This window comes from Salvelinus alpinus, chromosome 13, assembly GCF_045679555.1.
Source record: "Salvelinus alpinus chromosome 13, SLU_Salpinus.1, whole genome shotgun sequence".
NCBI classification, from domain to species: domain Eukaryota; kingdom Metazoa; phylum Chordata; class Actinopteri; order Salmoniformes; family Salmonidae; genus Salvelinus; species Salvelinus alpinus.
This window is the reverse complement of record NC_092098.1, coordinates 139,802-165,970: the sequence shown is the minus strand read 5'-3', so window position 1 is coordinate 165,970 and position 26,169 is coordinate 139,802. Positions and strand designations below refer to the sequence as shown.

Sequence of the window (26,169 nt, the reverse complement as noted above, 5' to 3'; positions counted from 1 at the left end):
GTGCAGTTTTATCCTATTTTGTCAAGAGGCTAAAAGAAGATTTTGCAGTTTAAAAGATAATATCCTACTATTCTACACATACCATGAGGCTGAGAGAAAAATTTGCAGTTTCAAGGCTAATTTCCTGCAATTCATCACATTTTGCTATCATTGTAACGGTCGTCTTGTGGTGACCAAGACAATCATATGCTGTCTGGGGTAGGGCTGTGATGATTATGGAATTTTGGGTAACGATTAATTGTCATGCAAATGGCCACGGTTATTGTCATATTTTAAATTTTTGTTGAAAAACATTTTAAGATTGTAATGCATCATAATGCATCTTTTGAAAATTAGCTATGACATACCTAATGAATACAACACTGCTTTGGTGACACCCTTGTCTCCAAAACAAATGGTTTTGAACACTTGGAACTTTTGGAAATTAAACCTTTCTTCCCGACCGTGCCGTTCTGCTCTTACCCACTTCCTGGCTAATGGGTAAACTACTGTATATCTACTTGAATATAACATTGAATCTCCCTTCTCCTAAAATTAATGTATTAAGATGATTATGTAGATTTTTGGGGCGTTCACGGTTATTGTCCACAATTGCTGGTTAAATTATTTTACGATCTCCCGAGTGGCGCAGCGGTCTAAGGCACTGCATCATAGTGCTAGAGGCGTCACTACAGATTCGGATTCGATTCCGTATCGCAGCCGGCCGCGACCGGGAGACCCATGAGGAGGCGCACAATTGGCCCAGTGTCGTCCGGGTTAAGGGAGGATTTGGCAGGCTGGGATGCCCTTGTCCCTTCGCTCTCTAGCGACTCCTTGTGGCGACCGGGCGCATGCACGCTGACTTCGGTCACCAGCTGTACGGTGTTTCCATTGACACATTGGTGCGGCTGGTTTTCGGTTTAAGCAAGCAGTGTGTCAAGAAGTAGTGTGGCTTGGCGGAGTTGTGTTCCAGAGGATGCATGGCTCCCGACCTTTACCTCTCCCGAGTCCGTACGGGAGTTGCAGCGATGGGACAAGACTGTAACTACCAATTTGGATATCATGAAATTGGGGAGAAAAAGGGTTTAAAAGTACAACAACAACAAAAAGATTTAATAAAAATACAAAGTTATTTTACAATAATTGTGCTAGCCCTAATCTGAGGGCCCGGGTCACATGCCCTGCATGCCCGTTCGGTAATCTGGCCCTGATAACATGCATTTGAATTCCTCTTTTGGGACTTTGAACCTCTTATGAAAGTTCTGTATCAAATGAACATAGTAATCCTACTACAGTACTGATATCCGTCTCTATCTCTAAGGTCCATCTCTTTAATTGCTAAGCTGAACTCTCACTATTTGACATACTAGACATATCTATTAAAATCCCCATAGATGTTCCTTGCAGACTGATGGTGGATGTTTAGTGAAAGGCTTCTCGAGGTCCAGCTGGAGCAACCACTTCACCATCCCCAAGAGACCTCCACGTCCCTGGGTTGGCTCACAGGAAACAGCCCTGCTCTCCGGGCTGGATCCTGGAGGAATCCATTCCATCTGGTTACTTGGTTGTCTGCCTTTATTTGTTTATGTTTTTATTTGTTTTTAAGTGATCCATCATCTGCTCTCCATTTGTTACATCACTCCTCTGGGCTTGACCATGGGAACAGACATGAGGGATCAGAGATAGTGGACTCTCTCTCTCGCTCTCTCTCTCTCTCTCAGCCAGATAGTTCCTGAGGGACATCACAACAACAGGCTCATAAATTCTCTCACATCCTATGGAAAGATAGTTGTATCTCTATCTGTCATTATCAACGCTACAATGATCATCAATGTAATATAAAACAATTCCCAAATGGCCCTGAAAATTCCCAAATATTCCCAAATTTCCAGTTTGGAACCCCCCCCCCCTTTGTTTTGCCAACAATACAGAGACCAACAGCAGGAAGCTGCCTGGTGGAATTCCACTTATGACTCAAGGTCTTTTCCCTCTTTTCTTTCTCCTCCTCTTCCTGCGCCTACGCTACATCTCCACGTATTTCCACTGTGGGTCCCCGACCTCCTGTGACTATCAATGTCTGCTTTTATAAAACACTGGAAACACTGAGTGTTCAGTGTTATTAGTGGTTCGTATCCATAGCAAAGCAGAGTTGGGCTGTTGGGCTGTCCAGCTGGGCTCATCTGTCCTGCCTCAACTCCCCCCGATCAATGGTAGGACTGTCTGTGGATGAGGAACAGATTGGGTTAGGTCAAGTTCACTCTCTCTCTCTCTCCCTTAGACTTGACCTCGTGGCTATTTGTTCTGTGTGTGTTGAGACCACAGACGTTGGCGCTGAACTTTAAATTACACCCGAGGGTTGCTCAGGGTGTCTGAGTAGGAAGTTCAGGGAAGTCCTGGGAGGTACAACCTTTGACCTGATGGCATATCTACTTCGGAGGACACCTCTGATGTTGTTGCCCCCCCAGTCATTCATGACGAGGGTGTAACGTTGCACCCTGGGGACCCCTAGAGCTCAGCTTAGTGAGTGACTGAAGTGAACGAGAGGTTAGACGTAAACAACCATGTGTCCGCTTCGCTGCTGCAACTGCTCTGTGGAATATATTACAGAAATTACAAGAACTATACTGCAACTTGGATTCCCTATGAGTGGAGATGGTGAGTGATTGTCTGCTATACCCGCTGAAGTTTTTGACATGTTAACAGTATTGACCTTTTATACATCAGGGGATCATTGATATAACTCAGAAGTCAATTCATTTAAATCCTGTACATGTTCTATTACAGTACCACTCTATACATGTGCTTTTTAGATGTACAGTATCCAAGTTTTTCTCAGTTTTCCAATGTCCCCTTGTCTCTCTCTTTCTTAATTTAATTTCTCTTTACTGTGAAAGGGGAGCAGGGATCAGCCCAGAGCAGAGCCCAGACTGTGTGGCTGGCTAGGTCTATTTCTAGCAGCCCATGGCAAACCTACAGGGCATAATTGCCCCCGTAATCACACGTTACAGAGGAAGGCCCAGCATTTACAAGCATGAGACATCTCTCCCACATGGGTGTGTGCACTGTATGAGATCAGAGTGGCCTGTGCTGTGTAGGAGTGTGTGTGTTTCTGTGTCTGTGTGTATGAGACTATGTGTGTGACACATTACACTGTCCAGTGCTCCCTGTCCCTCTGTGTCTGAGTTCTTCAGTCCATTCCTCTGTGTGGATGAGTCTGTTGACTACTGTTGCTCTGTTGTGTGCTGGGTGGTAAGACAGGGTAAGACAGGGTTAAGGAGCCAGTGGTGAACAGGACAGGAGGATACTCTGTTCTCCATGCCATTGGCTCTCTGAGAATCCAACACTGGAGAGGATTGTCAGAGATGCCCATGTGGCACTACCCAGCTGCCTGGGCTGATATGACATCACAGAGAGACTGAGGGAGACACAGTGGGAAAAAAATGCTTTTAGCCTATTTTGCTTAATTACTCTAAAGTTCTATGGACAAGATTATAAGGAGGTAATACCACTGTATTACTACAGTAATACCACTGGGGTGGCAGGTAGCCTAGTGGTTAGAGCGTTGGGCCAGTAACCGAAAGGTTGCTAGATCGAATCCCTGAGCTGCCAAGGAAAAAACTGTCGTTCTGCCCCTGAACAAGGCAGTTTAACCCACTGTTCCTAGGCCGTCATTGTAAATAAGAATTTGTTCTTAACTGAGTTGCCTAGTTAAATATAGATTTTTAAAAAGAATGAAGTAAAGATAAAACAACTATTTTCATCAACTGAGCATAACCAAGGATTCCCAGTCATACGATCTCCAATAACTATCGTATTGTGAGAAATGATTCCGGAAATAATTCCTGAAATTCACACTAGCTCTGTCTTTGCTTGCTTGAGCGAGCAAAGCTTCGCATTCAAGCAATCTCCCTGACAAAATGCAGAACATGCATGAGAGAGGGAGAGAAAGAGACAGAGGCTTTAGAAAAGTTGTTGTCCTCAGATAGCGTTTTTGAGGGGGAAGGAGAGGAGGCGTGTTCCTTATCTACTCTTTAGCCATAGAAACCATAAAACTGCCAGATAACCAGAACAAAGTAATCGTCACTTATTGTTGGCTTCAGGAGTTGTTCCCCACAATGTGGAACTGTCTTTGTCTCTGTCTGTTAGTACTTTACTGCGTTCGTACGTTAGTCTCACGCGATATCTCAGACAGCACTGGCTCGATTTTGATTCAACTTCGGTGAATGATGCATCTCGGATAGAGATCCGCATCTCCAAAATGACACTGACTGATTGGCTCGGTGGTGGCGCTATATAACATGATTGAAAATGCTACATTTGAAAGGTCACACCCCTCACCCCATTTAACCTGAAGTCATGCAATTCCTCACACGGAACAAATTTGCCTATTTTACAGCCTAGAATCTAAAACATGGCATGCTATTGACCAATAAACATTTACGTGGGCAAGGTCTGGCACATAATTGCATATAAATCAGTCAATGATACTGGTATTGTAACAAAATTTGGTACACATCTTGCGAAAACCTCCAAGCCTCAATATTTTCAAGAACATTCATATTGATCACACGGTCGTGCTATAACAGGCACATGTTTATATCTCTTGATCTGTTCGATTGAGTGATGAAATTTGGCACACATGCTCAGGGATATGAATCTAGCTAACCCAGGTGATATCTCAGACACCATTAAACCAATTTTGATGAAACATGGGTGCATCTTGCCATAGAGATCTGTCATTTACGAAATTATACTGATTGGCCCAAGGGCGCTGCATCCTTCGTGTGGGACGACATGTTTACTGTTGCCTTGTTTAACTTTACCATAGGATATGGTTTAGGTTTCTAAAACAACATCCTAGATGGATGAAGTAGGTGGTAATGGAGGGTTATGCTAAATGTTTGTCTGCTTCCGTTTGTGGTTGAGACAGCTCACTGGATATGTTTGTAATGGGAGACAATTACTTAAATTCAAGTGTAGAGACTAGAGTGGACTAGAGAGACAGATGAGCAGGTGGAGTCTACATAGCAGTCCACACAGTCACTGCTGTGACCATAGAGCATTTTATGTGTATGGTAGACTGGTAGCCATAAAATGTTCAGAGTTAAGAAAAGAGTGTGCAACATCAGCTATCAACTGATCATATCAACTGTCTTTCTGTAGATACAGTAGTTCCCTTTCAGTCAGTACTCTCGGTAACTATGGGGAGTTGTACTCTACCGACTTAAACGGAAAGTCCCGCCTTCCACAGGTGATAAGCCCGAGATTTGGATTAACTCCATCAATTCTTCCGCGCTTCGCCTCGATACGAGCAGGAATGATTCGCGCTCCTAAAAACAAACATTTTGTGAGACTCTCTGACTTTGCACCAACTAAACTGTCCCTTTGTGGAAGCGCGTGCTCGCCCCCCGGACATTGCGTGCTGGAGTTTGTATTTGTTCTCTTAGATTCCTAACCACAAACCAATGTATTGTTATTTTGTAATTGTTCGGCCTGGCTGTAGCAATGAGTGAGATGGCTAACGCGACTGAAACGATGAAGGCTAACAAGCCGGGTTCGGGTTAGCGACCATGCCCAAATGAATAAAAAGACAGTCAAGTGTGTTGTCTTGTATGTCTCGGCTCGGTGCCTGCTCTGGCTGATCTCGCTTGAATCAGTTTGTGTGAGAGACTAGGAGATGGTGCCAGTAACAGTGGCTTGTCCGCAGCTGGCACTGTTCCCCTAGTCCACAGCTCAGGTTCTCTTGACAACCGTGTAACATTCTTGAGAGGGCTATGCGGTATGTCCCCTCGCTCAACCCAGCTCCTGTGCATTCTGTCTCCGGTTGCGGGAGACTACTCGAAGAGAGAGGGCGGCCAGGTTCAGTGGGTACCCACCCGCAACCTGTGTCTGCCTTGGTCAAGCACCGCTTTCCTCTCTCCCCAGACTTGTTGATGAAGGGTCCGGTCCCACATTCATGATCCAGTCCTACGTAGACTTTCGAGACCAGGTTAGCTAAGCAAGCACTGTTATGCTCTTTGAGACTGCGGTCAACGAGACGAGGTAGCCTATCTTAGACGAAAAAGTCTACTGGCTTATGTCGGCTAGCATGCATGACTTACTAACTTTCCCCCGATGTTATGGCAGCCCCGTTCCTATTTCCAAATCCTGGAGTTGGAGGGAGTGGAGGAAGCGGTGCTTGCGTGCATCTCAGGTGAGGAAGCAGCCACCGAGTGAACCTCCGGAGCAAGGGGCACGGGCCTGAGCAAGGGGCACGGGCCTGAGCACGGGTCTGAGCGACCGGTGCGCCCCTCCACAAAAACATTACTGTGACAACAGTGCCCCCACATGTGGTTATGGCCAAACAGGGTACTACGTCAGCCATTACTGGAGCCCTGTATGCTTGTAAGGGGGACGGGCTTTATGCAAGCTATACAGTCTCATGGAATCACAACGCACTGTATGTTGGAAGCCTGTCCAAGTTGAATGCCCCCCTTTTGTTACCCCGTGTTCCATGGTGTTTACAGGGTCCAAGGGGTATATCAATCTCCCCAGGTTGAGAGTAATAAGTTGGGCAAATCGTTCTCTATCCACAAGGAGGTACTCTTCCCCAATAGTTGGGTCATTACTGGGATTCATTGCTGATTCGTGCCTGTGGCTCATTAGTCCTTTAATGATACATGTAATGGGCTCTATAGGCAATTGGCTGTTGGTAGCGGAGTCGAGGGAACGTGCAGGTTGGACATGACCATGCTATTATACCACACACAGTCTCTGTAGTTCATATGAACTCCGTAATGAGCTGTCTGTCTCCAGCTCAATACTTTTAATTGCTGGGAATTAGATTAAATAAAAAATCTCCCCTATCTGTTACCACAGAAGCTGTCTGTCCCATTCCCAGCTAGGTTACTAGGCGCTTTGTCGCCAGTACCTATGACTGGCCAGTAGGGTAACCTCCATGATAATGGAATTGCATTTGTGCGGGTCAGAGCTGGGCACTGCCAATCGGGGTACGTCACTGATCGTCGGAGCCCTTGTACCCAGAGTGGGCCGGGGCTTTAGGCAAACCTTGGCACATCAACAAAACATTTTCAACCCCAAGTTCCACAGTGTTCACGGGTGTCAAAACGGGTTGTGAGTTCAATGAAACTGAACCCTTCTCCACATTCAGACAGACGGTTGTCAAGAGTGGTGGAAATTGAAAAAAACAATCAGTCTCTCCCTGTCCACAAGGTGGCATCTTGCCCCTTCAGATGGCACTTCACGCGAGGCTCACTGTCTGCCACGACCGATGGCGCGCATGCATGGTGTCGTACTGGATCATGGAACGGGGACGTCGGGGTCCGGCTACAATTTGTTGTGCGCCATCACTTTGACTGTTTCCAAGTCCTCAGCGCCCGTTTTGGGGGAGGAAATATCTCTTCTCCAGAAGCAGGCAATCCGAGTGGTTCCTATGTCGGAGATCCATGACGGCTGGTATAGTCTGTATTGTCTGGTTCTGAAAAGGGACTTTGTGTCCCATTCTAGACCTACGTGCCTTCAACAGGCACCTCAGAGTCGACAAATTCAGAATGCTCACAAGCCACCAGCTAATACAGTCGATTGCTACATCCATGCTAATGTCCCGTATTCAGTCTCTAGGCTTTAGAAGAAAACAGAAAAAGAGCTGTCTGACTCAATCTCAGCGCATTCTGCTTCTGAGTCTTGAGCTAGACTCACTTGCGTATCACTCTTTTCTATCCTCACATAGGGTGTCCGGGCTCTGCTTAGACTGATTTCGCCTGCGTCACACGGTGCGTTTTTGCCAGTTTCCTGCGCCTACTGGGGATGAAGGCTTCTGTGATAGAAGTTGTTCCCCTGGGGATATTGTTGATGCACCCTTTCCAGCACTGAGGGCTAGCCACTCACCTGGACGCATCTCACAACTTTAACTGGTCGCTTCAGGTGTACCTGTCAGGCCTATGGCCCTGTTGGCCCAGTGGTGGGACCCTCTGCTATTGTTAGGGGGCTCCCATGGGCTTCGCTGTATCCTGCAAGGTGATCACGACAAACACATCCCCCAGAGTGTGGGGTGTGCGGTATGAAAGCAACTTGATTTGGGGGGGTATGGACTGCGGTGCGGAACGCACTGCATGTCAATAACCTGGAGCTCCTAATGGTGTATATGGAGCTCAGGCGCTTCCTCGTGCTTTTGTCGGGCCAGCAGTACGATGTCAGAACCGACAGTATGTCAGTGGTGGCGTACATCAACCAACAGGAAGAGACTAGGTCTCTCTCCCTCCTTACCTTAGCTCGCTCCCTATTGCTGGGGAGCAGTGCACACATGCTCTCGCTTCAGGCGGCGCATGTCCCCGGTTGCCTCAACTCGGTGGTGGATCAGCTAAGCAACTTATAGTTGATTTATGTGGCTCCCCGTTGGCCCAAGCCTGTTGGGCTGTGTCCCGTGGCAACTCCTGTTGCGCAGGGACCTGTTGTCCCAGAGCACGGGCAGTTCTGGCATGCAAAGCCAGAGATTTGGTTCCTGTTGATCTGGCCCCTGAGAAGGCCAGTCTGATGGCTAGAGGTTTCCCTCTGAACATTATTGCTACTATTCAGTCCGTCTCTGGCGACTCTTAAGGTGACGTTGCTTCCGAATGCAGCCTTCGCCCCGAAAAGTATTTAGCATTGAGCTATTCCCTTTGAGCCTTCTCCTTTTGCTTCTGAAGAGCAACATAGGCTGCAGGCCCTGTAATCCAATATGAGCTTTGCATAAGTACATTGAGCAGACCCAAGATATTCGCTTATGTGACCAGCTTTTTGACTGTTTTGCTTATCCAGCTTGCGGCAGGGCGCCCTCTTTAGTTTTTCTTCAGTTTTTCAGTCAAAGTGAGTGACAGTGCAACTCCCATAGTTGTGTTGTACCTTGTTTCCCTCCTTCAGGGAACAATATTTATGACTATTTACGTTTTGTTTGGGCTCAGATCAACTCAGAGGTATGGAATGTTGGTGAGACTAAAAGTGAGTCAGTGAATGGTTGGATGATTCTTGAGCTAGAGCAGACCAGACAGACATGACTCTTCAGAGTTATCTATTGTTTGTATTTGTGTGTCTACAACGTCTCTGGTTTGTGTATACTGCAGTAGACATGTCTGATCCTCAGAGGCTTTTCCCTCTTCACTGAGGTGAGAACGTGTCCACAGCTGGGCCTTATCTACAGTATCTGTGTGTGTGTGTCTGTGTCTGTGTGTGTGTGTGTTGTGCAAGGCTGAGTCAAAGACAGTGATTCATGGTGATGGGAAGCAGCCAGGGTAAATATATCATTTTTTACATTTACATTTTAGTCATTTAGCAGACGCTCTTATCCAGAGAGACTTACAGTTAGTGCATTCATCTTAAGATAGCTAGGTTGGACAACCACATATCACAGGCATCACAAAGTAAAATTTTCCTCAATAACTTAGATGTCAGTAGTCCGAGCTAGGAGGGGGGCGGGGGTCATGTGCTGGGGTGCCAGGACAGAGAAGGACTTGGACGGGGCTGAGCGAGAGCTACCCTCCCGTTGGGGTGGGAGGGCCAAGAAACCAGAGGTGGCAGAACGGAGTGCTCGGGTTGGGGTGTAGGGTTTGAGCATAGCCCGAAGGTAGGTAGGGGCAGCTCCTCTTGCGGTTCCTTAGGTAAGCACGATGGTCTTGTAGTGGATGCGAGCTTAGACTGGAAGCCAGCGGAGTGTGCGGAGAAGCGGGGTGACATGAGAGATCTTGGGGAGGTTGTGAACCAGGCGGGCTCCTGCATGGCACAAGCGGGGAGCCCAGCCAACATCTTCTTTCTTACCTAAGATACACACATCTTCATTGTGTGGCTGAGTTGAAATTACCAGCGGTGGAAAAAGCACCCAATTATCATACTTGAGTAAAAGATACCTTAATAGAAAGTTACTCAAGTAAAAGTGAAAATCATACAGTAAATACTACATGAGTAAGAGTCTAAAAGTATTTGATTTTACATATACTTAAGTATCAAAAGTAAAAGTATAAGTAATTTATTGTTCCTTATTTTAAGCAGAGCATTTTCTTGTTTTAAAAATGTACGGATAGCCAGGGCACACTCCAACACTCAGACATTTACGAAAGATGCATGTGTGTTTAGTGACTCCGCCAGGCCAGAGGCAGTAGGCATGACCACGTGTTCTCTTGATAAATGTGTGAGTTTGACAATTTTCCTGTCCTGCTGAAATGACCTTTCGCCATATGCCTGATAGACAGTATGTGTATCCCATATTTGTATTTGCAGCAGCTACTCTTCCTGGGATCCAGCAAAATTAAGGCAGTTTATACAATCTTTTTAAACATTACAATACATTCACAGATGTCACAACACAATGTGTGTCCTCAGGCCCCTACTTCACCACTACCACATATCTACAGTGCTAAATCCAGGTGTATGTATAGTACGTATGTTATCGTGTGTGTGTGCCATACGGCACCCTGTTCCCTTTATAGTGCACTACTTTTGACCAGAGCACTATGAAGGGAATAGGGTGTCATTTAGGATGGCGTAATCTTCTACTGTTGTCCATGTAGGCAACGCTCATTAATATTGAACATCAAAAAAAGCTGACGGCATATTTCCTATGTTAACAAATGATCAGCTGGACAAATATATACAGCTTCTGTCTCGCGGTCAGGAGATGGCGATAGAGCCTATAGGATCCATTCATATCACTTAATAGACTGCCTACAAAAGTTACAAATCAATGAGATTACTATATATTTTAGGATCTTCATTTCTCTAGTTGAGCTGTTATCTGGGACAGCGGGGATCTCTAAGGAGAGCGGTGTTTCTATAATGAGTATGTCGTGTGCGTGTGTGGGCGTGCGTGCGTGCGTGTATGTGGATGAGGATGAGGATGTGCATGTGTATGTATGTGTGTTACTACAGGATGTATTCATGCATGTCCTCTCCTCTGTGTGTGTTCCGACAGGATCTTCATGTGCCAGTAGGTGTAATTGACAATCCAGACAACATGGACAGCCTGAAAAGGAACGTATTGGAACATAATGGACGACAGACTCACCAACACCAGGTCTTACAGGTGAGTCCTGTATGTGTGTGTGTGTGTGTGTGTGTGCACGTGCCTTACAGGTGACTCGGGTGCCATGGGTGTGAGTCAGGTGCCATTCTTCACATGCAGAAAGCAGTGCAGATCTATTCAACTTAGCTGTCATGAGAAATCAAGAGAAAAAGATTGAAGAGTGACTGACCCGTAAGGAACAATGTGTAAGGCACAGTAAAGTGTAGTTCAGTGTGGTAAAGCGTAGTAAAGGTCAGCAAACAATAACACCAGCGCTTACGGCGAAGGTCAGGTGATGGCCAGGGAGGAGAAAGGGGCTTAAATAAACGTCTGTGACATTATGAATTCTAGGAGAGAAATGTTGGTTAACTTTAGACAGACGGGAGAACCCGAAAGGTCTGGGCTCAAGAGGTGGACATCAGTGGTTACTGAATAAATCCAGGGGGAGCAGATGATGGTATAGCAAAAGCATTTCGTCATGTAAAATGCAACACGTAAAGCTTCTAAAATTGCTTTATCAAGTACTTACAAGAAAAGTAGTAGCGTCTGTGTAATTTACACACACACACACACACACACACACACACACACACACACACACACACACACACACCCACACCCACACTCACACTCACACTCACACTCACACTCACACACGCACAGGAAATACTTACCTAGCTTGTTAAACTGCAGGTGAAAGGCTGAAACAGTGCCTCCTGGCATATTGGCTGCTTGATCTGGGCAACACTAGTTTTATCTTCATACCTTCTTCAAAGAGCAGGGAAAATTGTAACTATTTAAAGACAGACTCCAAAGGCACGATGCCAAGACCTTAATTTAATGTAAGCAGCTCAAAGGTGAGTCATCTAGATGCCATAAAGCTGCTCTGTTTTCTTTTTATGCATCATAGGCTACATATGGAGCACATAGACTTGGATCAAATGCAAGAAAACATGTCAAATAGGCCTACATTTGAATATCAGTTATTAAATCTGCTTTCATGTGTCATGATTTAGTGCCCCGATAGTGTATTGTAAGACCAGTCCTTATTTGACTGACACACATGAACAGTCTTGTGCTTTTGTCTTCAAAGCTAAACAGATTGGTCTCTCCCCGCTTGCCTGGTTGGTGGTGGGGGGGGGGGGGGGGGGGGGGGGGGTGAACCCTCTTATCCTGTCTAGCTAAAGCCTCTTATTAATCCTGTAAAGGGAGCAGTGGGGAGTGGGCAGACACAACACAGCTTAGATTGGGCAGATACACACAGACCAGTCTGCCCTATTGTCCCAGTAACGCTTTCAAGGAGTAAAGGAGAAGGGGAATCACTGGGACTCTGCTCTCAGGAAGATAGCAATGTGGACATGGGTATGCGGATCACTGAAATGCAAAGATAAGGGAGTGCTAGGACTGAGCAGTCATAAGTTATGTATCCTCTGAAATAAGTCTCAGGTCTCATGCCAGTTTTCCTATGTCTTGTTTTTGTCATTACCAGAGTACTCCATTGGACCTGATCGAGATGGGCAAGTCACTGAGGTTCCAAACAGAGCACCCCCACCTGGTCAGTCTGGGTAGTGGCCGTCTCAGCACAGCCATCACCCTGTTACCACTGCAGGAAGGTAAGCACTTCTGCATCTCAGACACATTAAAAGGAGTCTTCTATCCAATGCTTTGTTCATGCAGACTGGTCTTGAAAAAATACCTTGTGCTGAAACCTTGAAAAAAAGATTGATTAATAGAGAGAAATGGTTTCCAGTTACACCAAGAAATATTATGACCACAAGTGACAAAAGGTCCATTACAGGAAATGAGCTGACAATATGTCCATTAAAACTATTACACACATCATCCCAGACTGGTTTCCTAGAAGCATTCAAGTCCTTCCATAAGATGCTGATTGAGAATGATACCGGACATTCTTACACAGTAATGACCAAAGCTGGTACTTCTGAAGAGAAAAATCCCTAACTGATTTATTTATGGCAATATCCATCCATCCATGCACTCACTTAATTCCTGGCATAGAGCCAGCTGGTGGATGATATCATAGGCATCAGGGAGGAGGAAGAGGAGGGAGGAAGAGGAGGGAGGGATGAAATGAAAGTGCCGTGCTGTAGCTGAACAGTGGAGCCAGTGTATTCAGAGCCCTGACATATCTAATCATCCTAAGAATGACAACTAGAGGACTTTGTGATATGGAGGGGATGGAGAAGCTGAAACTGAAAACAGGGATTCATTCTAAAGGTTTGAGATACACTGAGAGGGAAAAATAGGACCATAGCCTGACCTTGTCTTCACCCCCTTAAAAAAACCCAGTTGAAGCACACTCGCTCTCTTTCTCTCTCTCTCTCTCTCTCTCTCTGCACACACTCCCCCTCTGCCCTCTCACCCTCAGCATTGTAACTCTGCCAGTGCCACTGTGTTAGTTCCTCCAATGTCTTGTTATTCCTTTATCCACATCTGTCCGTCTGGAGGGCCCAGACGCCAAAACAAAAGGAGCAGTGCTGGGAGGCTGGAAGGAGGTGAAGTGGAATAGCCCACTGGACACGGAGATAGTGAATAGGAATCTAAGGCAGCCTGCTGGGTTATTCTCAGTGGTGTCTCTCCCCAATGTTCCAGGGCTATTTTAACAGTGTGGTGAGGCCAGGGGAAAGGCAAGGGGCTTGTTAGATGAAGAGAGGGAGGGGGCTTTTGGGGTAAAGTCTTTCACCCCTCTTGGGCTGGTGGAGTAATGTGCTCCACTCCTTGTTTCTTGTCTTGTCTCTCATCCCTTCAGACAGACAGCCAGACAGCCAGACAGACAGCCTGACAGCCTGACAGACAGGCAGACAGGCAGGCAGGCAGGCAGGCAGGCAGGCAGGCAGGCAGGCAGGCAGGCAGGCAGGCAGGCAGGCAGGCAGGCAGTAATGTGATTGATCTATTTGAAAATCAAGGTCCTGGAAGTATTCAAAATAGGAAGATGGTGGTTATTCTAATACATTCCCCTCTAACTACCATTCGTCTGCCATCTGCCAGTGGTCTGTCTCTCTCAGGGCTAGCACCTGCTGTGAGCTTGAATCTACACTCTACAAGTGGCTTGGACCCGTGATGGCCTTGACCCTAGGCTCTATTCCTTCACTGTGACATCAGAGTGATCAGCGTTCCACTGACTGACTGTGGCTTTGAACTACAGTCGGGTCCTTCTCGTAATTTTTTTTTTACTACCAAACGTGGGCTTGATATAATAGAACAGAAGATAATACAATTGAATAGAATAGTTTAATATCCCAATGGGATATTCTTTCTGATGATGTCTGATGATGTGTTTAAAGGATTCATGTTGACATGTATGTGTAACTCATCACTGTGTTGTTGCAGGGAGGACGACCCTGGGCAGTGGGAACACAGACATCCCTCTGCAGGGTCCAGGCATCGCTGATCAACACTGCTTTATCGACAATAGGGCCGGCAGTATCACCCTCAACCCCTGTGGGAACCATTGCTCCATGGATGGTCTCCCCGTCTCCAAGCCTGTACGCCTTTCACAAGGTACTAAACTGTTTAAGAACACATTTTTACAATGTTATAAGAGTGATTTTGATTATTATCTGACATTTCATGTCATAGTGTCTTCGTATATCTGTACCTGTCTGTAGCCTAATATCTCCAGTTGGTCATCTCAAAATGAAACCAGGTTTCCTTTTCACTAAATCACCATTGTCATTAATTGAATACCTAGCTAGCTTTCTTTCCTTTAATAAGATACACAGGCCAGACATAGAGAACCGCCCGTGCTTTATGGCTCATGCATGACCTTGACCTAGATGGAAGGGAAACTTGATTAAACAGGCTGTAATAATTGCTTCACACAGTCAGCCTCTCTCTCTCTCAATTGTCAATTACATTTCAATGTCAATTTAAAGGACTTTATTGGCATGGGAAACATATGTTTACATTGCCAAAGCCAGTGAAATAGATAATAAACAAAAGTGAAATAAACAATAAAAAATGTACAGTAAACATTGCACTCACAAAAGTTCCAAAAGAATAAAGACATTTCAAATGTCATATTATGTCTATATACAAAAGGGAAAATAAATACACATAAATATAGGTTGTATTTACAATGGTGTTTGTTCTTCACTGGTTGCCCTTTTGTTGTGGCAACAGGTCACAAATCTTGCTGCTGTGATTGCACAGTGTGGTATTTCACCCAATAGATATGGGAGTTTATCAACCTTTTATTTGTTTACAAATTCTTTGATGGCTTCTCTCTGTATCTCTATCCTCTCTCTCTGCATCTATTATCTCTCTCTTTCCCTCTCTCTCTGTATTTCTATCCTCTCTCTCTGTATCTCTCTCTTTCCCTCTCTCTCTGTATCTCTATCCTCTCTCTCTGCATCTATTATCTCTCTCTTTCCCTCTCTCTCTGTATTTCTATCCTCTCTCTCTGTATCTCTCTCTTTCCCTCTCTCTCTGTATCTCTATCCTCTCTCTCTGCATCTATTATCTCTCTCTTTCCCTCTCTCTCTGTATTTCTATCCTCTCTCTCTGTATCTCTCTCTTTCCCTCTCTCTCTGTATCTCTATCCTCTCTCTCTGCATCTATTATCTCTCTCTTTCCCTCTCTCTCTGTATTTCTATCCTCTCTCTCTGTATCTCTCTCTTTCCCTCTCTCTCTGTATCTCTATCCTCTCTCTCTGCATCTATTATCTCTCTCTTTCCCTCTCTCTCTGTATTTCTATCCTCTCTCTCTGTATCTCTCTCTTTCCCTCTCTCTCTGTATCTCTATCCTCTCTCTCTGCATCTATTATCTCTCTCTTTCCCTCTCTCTCTGTATTTCTATCCTCTCTCTCTGTATCTCTCTCTTTCCCTCTCTCTCTGTATCTCTATCCTCTCTCTCTGCATCTATTATCTCTCTCTTTCCCTCTCTCTCTGTATTTCTATCCTCTCTCTCTGTATCTCTATCCTCTCTCTCTCTGCATCTATTATCTTTCTCTTTCCCTCTCTCTCTGTATTTCTATCCTCTCTCTCTGTATCTCTCTCTTTCCCCCTCTCTCTGTATCTCTATCCTCTCTCTCTGCATCTATTATCTCTCTCTTTCCCTCTCTCTCTGTATCTCTATCCTCTCTCTCTGTATCTCTCTCTGTATCTCTATCCTCTCTCTCTGCCTCTCTCTCTCTCTCGCTCTCTCTCTCTGTGTCCTGCAGTTCCACAATTGATTTAGTTAGGTGTGCTGCATATTACTTCTGATTTCTCTAAACGAGTAAGACAGAAAATCTATATACTCTCTTCAGTAATGTAATGTGTGGACTTTCATTCCAACCAAAGGAGATGCCATGTAAATGGTTAAAATGACCCCAATTTGACTTGGATTTTTTTTAAATCTGAAAACGTTTAAGGACTGGCTATTCATGAATCATGAATATATTTTCATATAAAATAGCTAAGGGGAGTAGGGATGTATCTTTGAATGTAATCTAACCACCAAATATCTACATAGGCCTAACTCTAGTCTACTTTTCCCAACACTATTAGCATGTTATAGCCTTAACACTTAATTATTTGTTGTAATGTAAAGTGCTAGGAATTGGGTGGGCTGCAGCATTGATGAGAGAAGTGGTGAGAAAGAGTAAGGCAACGTAGACGAACAATCAGGTTATAATACAATAGAAAACTAAACCAATCTCTAATCCTGCCCTGGGTTATGCGTTCCATTTGTAAAACTCGCAGCTCACTGGGACATGGTGGCATAATAAACTAAACCCCACGCCCCCCTCCGGTGTTATGCAGACAGGGTTGGGCAGGCAGTTTGACAATAATATCATTTGTGGACTGGACAGCCGGTGTGTGGGACACGGAGCCAACAGACAGCTCTTAGGACGACACCGACAATAAGGCAGTAGTACTCCGGATTCAGCGTTGTTGGATAAAGAAACGACGGGAAAGATCAGTAGTCTGTATGTAGAAGAGTGTGGCTGAGTTCTACAATTGTTGTTGTTGCCCTCTATCTGCGTTATTTTGGGAACTTGGATCATTGGCCAGCAAAATGCTATTGATGAAGCATATCACTAAAGCCTGCTTAGCCTAAATGGTCTTCTAATTCACTTTAATCGGACGCTGGACATTAGCGCTTTTTGTGTTGAAGAACCAGGACGTCAAGAAGCGCACGGAATTGTATTTATTCTTACGCTGCAGACGCACGCGCTACATGCACGTTATAATTCAATTTCAAAGGAAAGGGAGCTCTTGCTTTTAAATGACAATTATGCCAGTGAATGTATCAAATTAATTGCAGATACACGTAAGTGCATATACCTATTTGATTGTTAGAGCGCAATTCCGCCACTTTTCAACCTCATATTAATTATCTCCATATATGAAAAAGACGCGTTTATATGATCTGTGGTTAAAAAGATATGAAAGGTCCTAAAAAAAATGCTTCTCTGTGACATCACATTGTAGGATTAAAAGTAATAAAAACAATGATTCTCATAGTGTTTTTAAAATGTTTTAACTTTTTAACATATTTTTTCTAAGCAACGTAGAAATGCACAGTTTTCACATATGTAGACACTGGTATTGTGCTGGAGATAATTAAAATTGAGTTGAAAAGTGGTGGATTTGCCCTATTGCCTGTTACTCATTATTTTTCAAATTGTATGTCAGATTCCTAATTGTGTGAGAGTCATTTTCATAAGGTATGCTGAGCACCAAGATTGGATATGTCGGGGTGTGCGGTCATTGCTTTGTTGATGGAAAAAATACCAATGCTTTATTACACAGACACTGTTTGCAAACAGTTTATGAGCTGGTATTGTAGTGACAGGGATTATTTAAAATACTCTTCGAAGAGGTAGCGTTTCAGATGTTTTTGGAAGATGGGCAGGGACTCTGCTGTCCTAGCTTCAAGGGGAAGCTGGTCCGGCCATTGGGGTGCCAGGACAGAGAATAGTTTGGACTGGCCAATAGACCAGAGGTGGCAGAACGGGGTGCTCCGGATGGGGTGTAGGGTTTGAGCGTAGTTTGAAGGTAGGGAGGGGCAGTTCCTCTTGCTGCTCCACAGGCAAGAACCATGGTCTTGTAGTGGATGCGGACTTTGACTGGAAGCCAGTGCGGAGGAACGGAATGACATGAGAGAACTTGGGAAGGTTGAACACCAGGCAGGCTGCAGCGTTCTGGATAATTTGCAGGGGTATGATGGCACAAGCGGGGAGCCCAGCCAATAGCGAGTTGCAGTATTCCAGACGAGTGGGGATGACAAGTGCCTGCATTATGACCTGCGCTGCTTCCTTTGTTCGGTAGGGCCGTACTCTACGGATGTTGTAGTGCATGAACCTGCAGAAGCGAGTAACTGCTTTGATGTTTGCAGAGAACGACAGGGTGTTGTCGACACCAAGGTTCTTTGCACTCTGGGAGGGGGACACCGTGGAGTTGTCAACCATGATGGAGAGGTCTTGGAGCGGGCAGGCCTTCCCTGTGAGTAAGAGCAGCTCTGTCTTGTCGAGTTTGATGTGGTTGGCAGACATCTACGATATCTGCCAGGCACGCAGAGATGTGTGTCACCACCTGGGTGTCAGAAGGGAGGAATGAGAAAAGTAGTTAGGTGTCACCTGCATAGCAATGATAGGAGAGACCATGTAAAGATATGACAGAGCCGAGTGACTTGGTGTGTAGAGAGAAGAGGAGAGGGCCTAGAACCAAGCCCTGGGGGACACCAGTAGTGAGAGTACGTAGTGAAGACACAGATCCTCGCCACGTCACCTGGTAAGAGATGCCCATCTCTGAGAGGGGTAGGATCTGATGGTTCAAAGGGAGCCTGGACATGCCTCTTTCAGTTGAGTCTGCACACCTGGAAAAAAGGTTTGACATGCTTGCTCCATCAAAGCAATATCCCTGGAGCCGTTCCATGGGACTGTTTAACAACGCAAAAAGATGCCCTTCACACATAAGAACAGATTTTCAGCCGTAGAGGCGGGGGCGTTGTAAAACCCCCAAAACTCAGTTTGACACCAGGTTCTGGTTGACGCACTGGAGATTGTTCCATAGTGCACACGTCAGTGGTGCCGTCATCAGTCAGGCCATAGAAGAGTCACTGATACGCGAGACACAATCACCCTCTGTACGGCGTGAGCCAGTTGTTGAATAATCTCATTCTGTATCGTGTCCCACATCCAGTTGTCTCTCCTGAGAACCCATTCCTGTTCCTTTGGTAGATTGTAAATGGGTTCTGTCATCAACTTGTGAAGCACACCGTCACGAGTTTTGTCACCCCTGAAAGGAACAACAGCTTCGTTCCTGGCAATGGACTGTTCTGTAACAGCCATATCTGAAACTGTAATCCGCTCAAACATTTTCCTCATTGATAACATTTTTCTTCACTTTTTTAATGCATGTGAAGCAAAGCACTCATTCATCTTCCTAAACATAATGCAGCCACTGACATTTTGCCAATCAACCTGTCTTAAAAGCACAGGAGAAGTTTTCTGTTCCAAATTGCCTCCCTGGGGAAGGTAGTCATCCTTCAGCTGTTATGGCTGATTAGCTAGCTTAGCCTTGGCTGCCGGAATGCAGTAGGCCTAGCATGCTCCTCTGCCTGGGGCCGGGCTAACGTGGAGCTGTTGCAGTTGGTGGAGTAAACATCTTGCTCCATGGAGGCTATGGTTTAAGGCGCCAGTCACGTTACTGGTGGCTTACTGCTGCAGGTACTAGATGCAGCAGACCCAAGGATTTCATCTGTTAGGGCTGCTGTGATGGCAGTTTTTTTTGGTTGGCTAGTACCAGGATTGAAGAAATCTGAAATGATTTCTGAGATATTTTGATTGACCTTGATCTTGTAAATGCTAACTGCTAGCCTACAGGAAAGAATGAACCGGAAAACTTCAACATCACGGTAGTGCATTGTCAATGATTGGTTGTAGCTTACAGTATAAAGATTTTATTTAAAAAAAAAAATCTCTCCCCTACCCCAATCCCATTATTATTTATATCAATAATGCAATGGACATTTTTGTATTTTTTTTTTGGTGCATCAACACAAATTCTGACACCTCTTCTGCAGGGGGTGCTGCCGTTTTGCCATTTCACCACAACTTGACGACACACCGACAACTTGCGGGCAGTGGGTTCAGAAAAACAACATAAGAACTGTATAACAAAAAATGTATATATACTGTATACCACCACCTAAAAAGGCACTTGGGAAGGCAAAGGGACATGTGCTCTGCAGAGGTAGACTCTATCTGTGCATGTGCGTGGGAGTGAACTATTTTAAGGGTGAAATTTAACAATATACTTTAGGCTACTCACCTGTTGTTCATCTCTCTCTCTCTGCCTGCTTTTCATCTGTCTTGTTCCTAGAATTGATGTGCTGTTCTTGTTACCGTTAAAACATCTCCCCTTGACCCTTTCACCCTGGATCTGGACCACCACGTGCTGTCACCCTAGCTCCCTCCCTTCACACCTGTCCTATCGTGGAACGTGGTTCACATTCCACTGTTGTTGTGTCAATACAGTAGATTGTCACTGGCGCTAAAGGAACATTTTGACCGGGATCCTCTGATCAACCAAATGTTGTCTAACAAATATTTATTGTGCCATATTGTATTTTCAGTTATTTGTCTTTATTTTCAGTTCATTTGTAAATCTAAGAGCAGTGTAACAGGGAATCCTAACCATTCAACCAATACATTGATTAGGGACCTTTCAGAATTTACGGGACGGAGTACTAAGATGAATTTGTGGGAGAGTTATACTTTTTCAATTTCAGTCCGGGAAGGGTTTAGTATTTTTTTTATAGTATTGTATTTATTCCTCAGTGTTTCTGAATTAATTGCTTATTATATCTCAATATCTCGATGCCTCCCCTCATTTCTGATCCTTTGCTGGGTGCGCAATATCAAGTGTGTGTGCGCCTAATAATTTACTGTGGTCTCAATCAAATGAGCCATAGGCTATACGAAGTGCATGAGTGGAGAAGCACATGATAAAGTTATATTTATAAGACAATTTCCTAAATATGATAGGCTATTAACATCAAAATTGCTATGTAGCATGTAATGCTTTTGAGACGAGGAAGAGTTTCTCAAACGGCATATCTAAGGCTATGGTCTGAAATATATTTTGCTTAGAGGGGGTCATCCATTTTCATTTCTTAGTGGTACAATTTTCTCCATGTACCACTTATTATAAATAACGCACAGTCCCTTAGGTCTACAGGACATTATGTTATTTCTCTCTCTGTGATTTTGTGTTGGCTGATACTTGTCCTACACAGCATCTCCTAACATGTTACCTCATAGACAGTCTATAGATTTACGACTCTCTCGCTCTCTGTTTCTCTCTCTCTCTCTCTTTCTCACTCTCTCTTTCACTGATTGTTCTGCTCACACTGCCAGGGACATTTTCATAATTAAATGGCCTTTTAGAAGTCATAACTCACCATGAGGTGTCTATCCTCCACTGAAACACACCTGGCTGAGATTGATTAATCAGCTCTTTACCCACTACAATGTCACCAGCCAGCCCCGAGGTCTGAGTGGTGTGAGTCAGAGACAATGACTGTGTATGAAGGAGTCGGAGATGACGAGGAGAGTATGAATAAAAACAAGGACTAAGCTACATCATTCTGTTTTGATATAGGTTTGTGTGTGAGGTGTGTGGAAAGCTTCAGAATGCAGCGCTGGCTATCTATATCTATCATGATGGATGTGAACCACACCTGGAAGTACTAGCTTGACTCTCAGATGTATAATGCCAGGAGAAGTAGTAGACTAAGGACTGGATTCAATCCGTTGGCGCTGAAGATCAGCGTTGTTGCGCTGTTGAAATGTGAAAGTCATTTTCGATTGAGCCGACGTACCGTACGCAGCGTTTACCGTGAATTAAGTCTCCGCAGTTGCGGAAACATTTGCCTTTAAATATCAATCAAGCTACAACGGGGATGTTGGGTGCTGTGGGGTTTATCCAGTGCTAAGCGGTTGGAAAAGCACAGCACTGAAATATGCCCTCCTGCCCTGAAGAACATGGTGTTTCTTTGTTTACAGTACATGTAATAGAGGTGGTATAGTAAGTCGCTCTGGATAAGAGCGTCTGCTAAATGACTTAAATGTAAATGTAAATGTATAGGATAGGCTCCTGTTTGTGGTTACAGGGAACGTATCAGGCACTCTGGCCAGTGACTGCAGAGGTGAACAAAGGGACGCAATATGGTGCTTAAGCTGTTTTCACAACACCACTGTTCTATTCTCACTGTCTTCAAGTTTTCATGTAAAATGATTGATTCTTTTCTCCCCAATCTTATGTTCTCATCTGCCTTCAGCAGTCTTCATTTCCAGAGAGCTCCTGACCCACTGTGGTGTCGGGTCTATGTTTTATGTAGGGCGACCCTATCAAGCTTACATACCTAGCAAGCAAGCATAGATCGGATCATTGTCGTTTTGGCCAACGCGTTTCACAGGTGGCAAATTTTCCATTTCACCCATAGAAATCCTATTAAATTACTCCAATTCCTAATTCTATGGTTCCACCACCGTTGGGATGCATGTTAAGACAGTCTTGGAAGCCTAACCTTCCATCTCCTACAGTACTCCTTCTCTTGTTCCTCCAGGGTGCATGCTGTGTTTTGGTCAGTCAGCCTTTTTCCGCTTCAACCACCCAGAAGAGGCCCTCAGAATGAAGAGCATGCTGCCTGGAGGAAGCCAGGGGCCCAGTGCCTACAAGAGCCATCACACAGGTAACCATCACACCAACTCGCGTCACACTACACTACACAGCATGCTGCCTGGAGGGGAGCCAGGGGCCCAGTACCTACAAGACCCACCACACAGGTAACCATCACATCTCAACACTATAGGAACCACACAGGTAATGATCGAGCAGGTGTACTCAACTGTTATTTGAGAAGGTCCGGTAAAACACATTTAGTAGGTGGCAAAGATCCGGATGGATTTTTTCATTTATCGGCATAGTAGCAAAAAATGTCTCGCAAGCCATGCAACCCCAAACTGTTCAAACTGCTCACACCCCTCTCGTTGGACATTTGAAAGCTCAGTTCCTGCATTTCTACACATTTTGCCATGGAGCGGAAAGAACAGTTTTGTTCAGTTTTCTAAGCTAATTTGCTGCAATTCTACACATTATGCAATGACTTATGTGTGTTCATATGATACCTGGGTGACTCAACAACATCAATGGTGGTCCCCTGAGGGTTGAGGCCCCTGGGCACGTATTCTGGCCATGATAACTACAAGATTTAGATCGGTAAGTTAAGCTAACAAGCTATCTAACAAGTGTCTCTGTTCCAGACTCAGATGTTCTGTTAGCTGGTTACAATATCTACAGAGCAGACAGAGTGGGTAGAGGAGGTAGAGGATATGTTAAATGCAACCTCGATGTCACTGTGTCCATTTCAGCTTCTGTTCCTAAACAAATCAAATCAAATCAAATTGTATTTGTCGCATACACATGGTTAGCAGATGTTAATGCGAGTGTAGCGAAATGCTTGTGCTTTTAGTTCCAAAACAGTATGAATGCTTAGTTCTAAATGTGTTCCTTGGTCATAATGCACTATTAACGCTAGCGGGAGTTTATCGCCCACCCTCAGCTCCGGTATCTGCACTAAAGCAAATTGTTTGAGTTGATGTCTAATTATGTAAACTCTGAATTATTGATTATCGAAGATCTCAATCTGGACTGGTTGATGCCAGCATCGTTTAAATGAAAAGATATTTGTAACGAACTAAATCTTACTCAACTAATAACTATACCTACCCGTCCTAATCCAAAAGACCCCCATAAATCTACATTAATAGACCTTATCTTAACAAATACACCTCACAAATATATAGCTAGTGGTTTATTTGCTAATGACATCAATGACCACTGCCCTATTGCATGTATCAGAGACACAAGGCTAAAGAACCCTGACCCACGTATAATTCTATAGATAAACTATAAACACTTCTCAGAGCAAGCCTTTATCCATGACCTTTATTATTCAGAGCTTTTATCCGTAAACTGCATAATGGACCCAGTTTTAGCATTCTCTTTCTTTTCATACATTTTTAACTTCATGGCTAATAAACACGTCCCGTTCTGCTATAGATTCTAAGAAATCATTAGGCGCTGACAATCTGGATCCATATTTACTCAAGTGTGCGGCACCTATTATTGCTGGTGTAGTGACGCATATTTTTAATCAAACATTTGTCGTAGGAAAGATTCCTAAAGCTTGGAAAACAGCTTTTGTTTTACCACTCCTCAAGGGAGGTGATGGTAGTGAATTGGATAATTATCAGCCCATCTCTAAGCTCTCCCGTTTGGCTAAAATTCTAGAGTCACTGGTGAGAGGCAACTACAATCTTTTTTAACTGTTAACAATACTCTTTCTAGTAATCAATCTGTCTTTAGACCTAAACACAGTACTATTACGGCCAATGTACGTGTTGTAAATTATATTACTAATGCCCTAGATAATAGAAAGTACTGTGCCGCCTTGTTCATAGATTTATCTAAAGCTTTGACACTGTAGACCATGCGATACTTTTGGGTAAGCTGTCGTCAATAGGACTGGGACTGGATGCCTGTCGTTGGTTTCATGACTATCTAAACGATAGAAGTCAGGCTGTTAGAGTCGACAGCATCCAGTCAGAGCCATTGGAGTTGGTTAAAGGGGTCCCACAAGGTTCTATACTTGGTCCCATTACTGTTCACTCTCTACATAAACAATATCGGTGATGAGATAAGAAAGTGTCAAATTCATTTATATGCTGATGACACTGTCATGCGCTCTATCGCTTCAACGGCTGACCTAGCATTATCACTATTGGAGACAGATTTTAAGATATTACAAGGGTCTTTTATACAGCTGAAACTTGTTTTAAATGCAAAGAAAACACATTTTAGGATTTTTAATAGGTTCAAAAAGTTGGTTGAAAATAAACCTACACTTACTAGCTTAGATGGTTCTCGAATTAATCAGGTCTCTGCATATAAATACTTAGGGATATGGTTGGATGATAAACTGTCTTTTAAAATGCATATTGACGAACTTTGTAAACGGCTAAAAATCAAGCTTCCTCTATAGAAACAGGGCATGCTTGTCCTCTACAAATAGAAGACAAATTGTGCAAGCTACTTTTATGTCTGTTATAGATTATGGGGATATTATTTACATGCATGCTACGGCAGCAACACTTAAATCGCTGGATGCTACTTATCATTGCGCACTTAGGTGTATTACGGGTGCTAGCTACAGAACTCACCACTGTGTTTTATATCATAATGTGGGTTGGACTTCGCTGTCCGTGAGATGAGAACAACATGCTCTCGTGTTTGTCTATAAAGCACTTCTGAATAAACTACCTTCTTATTTATCACCACTCATCAATATTAGAATTAGAATTCCTAAAACCAGGTCTCAACATGGATTACACTTGAGGCCCATGCGATTTCCACAGAGTTGGGTATGGCTGCCTTTTCCTGTTACGCTCCTTGCCTATGGAATAGCCTGCAGACTAAACTTAAACTTGAGACTCTTGTCCCCCTGTTGCTCATTTTAAATATTTATTGGAGCATTTTTTTTTCTTCTATTGCGTGTAACTGTTTCGGGTAATGCAAGTTCTTGTGCCGTTAGTAGAATAACCTGTGTGTAAATGAAATCTGTTGCTGTATTTTTTTATATTATCTTTGATCGTTTTGTTTGTCTTGTTTAGTTTTTTTATCATTGTACCTAAACTGTATGTGTAAACATGTATATGCAGGGCCCAGCTGTAGAAGAGACCTTGGTCTCAGTCTGTGTTCCTTGTTGAAATACAGGTATAATAATAATCTAGCTAACATGACCTAGTAGTTGATCAACTGGACATTTCTGACAGGTTATAAATAGCTCTCTAAGGTCTGTCAGTGAATGATATAACAAGAGGAAAACTAGCGCTACCAAATTTCAAAATGACACTTTGGGGCATTCTATTATTATATCTCTCAACAGCGGTAAGTTGAAAACCAGACTGAGTTCCCTCAAAAATTAAATAAATTAATAAATGATTTCTGGGTCCGGATAGCAGTCCGCCAGTTGAGTATGGCTGTGATAGAACATGCTGCAAGGCAATGACATCACACAAGTAAAGACCAGCATCAACCATCGCATCATATCACATGACATGACATCATAGCTCCACACTGTAGGAT

At 44.1% G+C, this 26,169-nt stretch overlaps 1 protein-coding gene across 9 annotated transcripts in view; it reads left to right on the top strand.

Annotated features, from left to right (window-relative positions):
* phldb1a (pleckstrin homology-like domain, family B, member 1a) overlaps positions 1-26,169 on the top strand; it is a 78,822-nt gene that overhangs the window by 4,206 nt on the left and 48,447 nt on the right. For 2 of the 9 annotated variants that reach the window (XM_071337357.1, XM_071337356.1), the window contains exons 1-5: positions 2,282-2,634; positions 10,919-11,029; positions 12,498-12,621; positions 14,360-14,530; positions 22,589-22,714. In XM_071337357.1, coding sequence (XP_071193458.1) covers positions 2,632-2,634; positions 10,919-11,029; positions 12,498-12,621; positions 14,360-14,530; positions 22,589-22,714 — 535 coding nt within the window. In that variant the 5' untranslated portion in view covers positions 2,282-2,631. Of the gene's footprint in view, positions 1-2,281; positions 2,635-10,918; positions 11,030-12,277; positions 12,371-12,497; positions 12,622-14,359; positions 14,531-16,818; positions 17,285-22,588; positions 22,715-26,169 lie in introns of those variants that run through there. The other 7 variants (XM_071337363.1, XM_071337361.1, XM_071337360.1 and 4 more) reach the window with 6 other exon arrangements.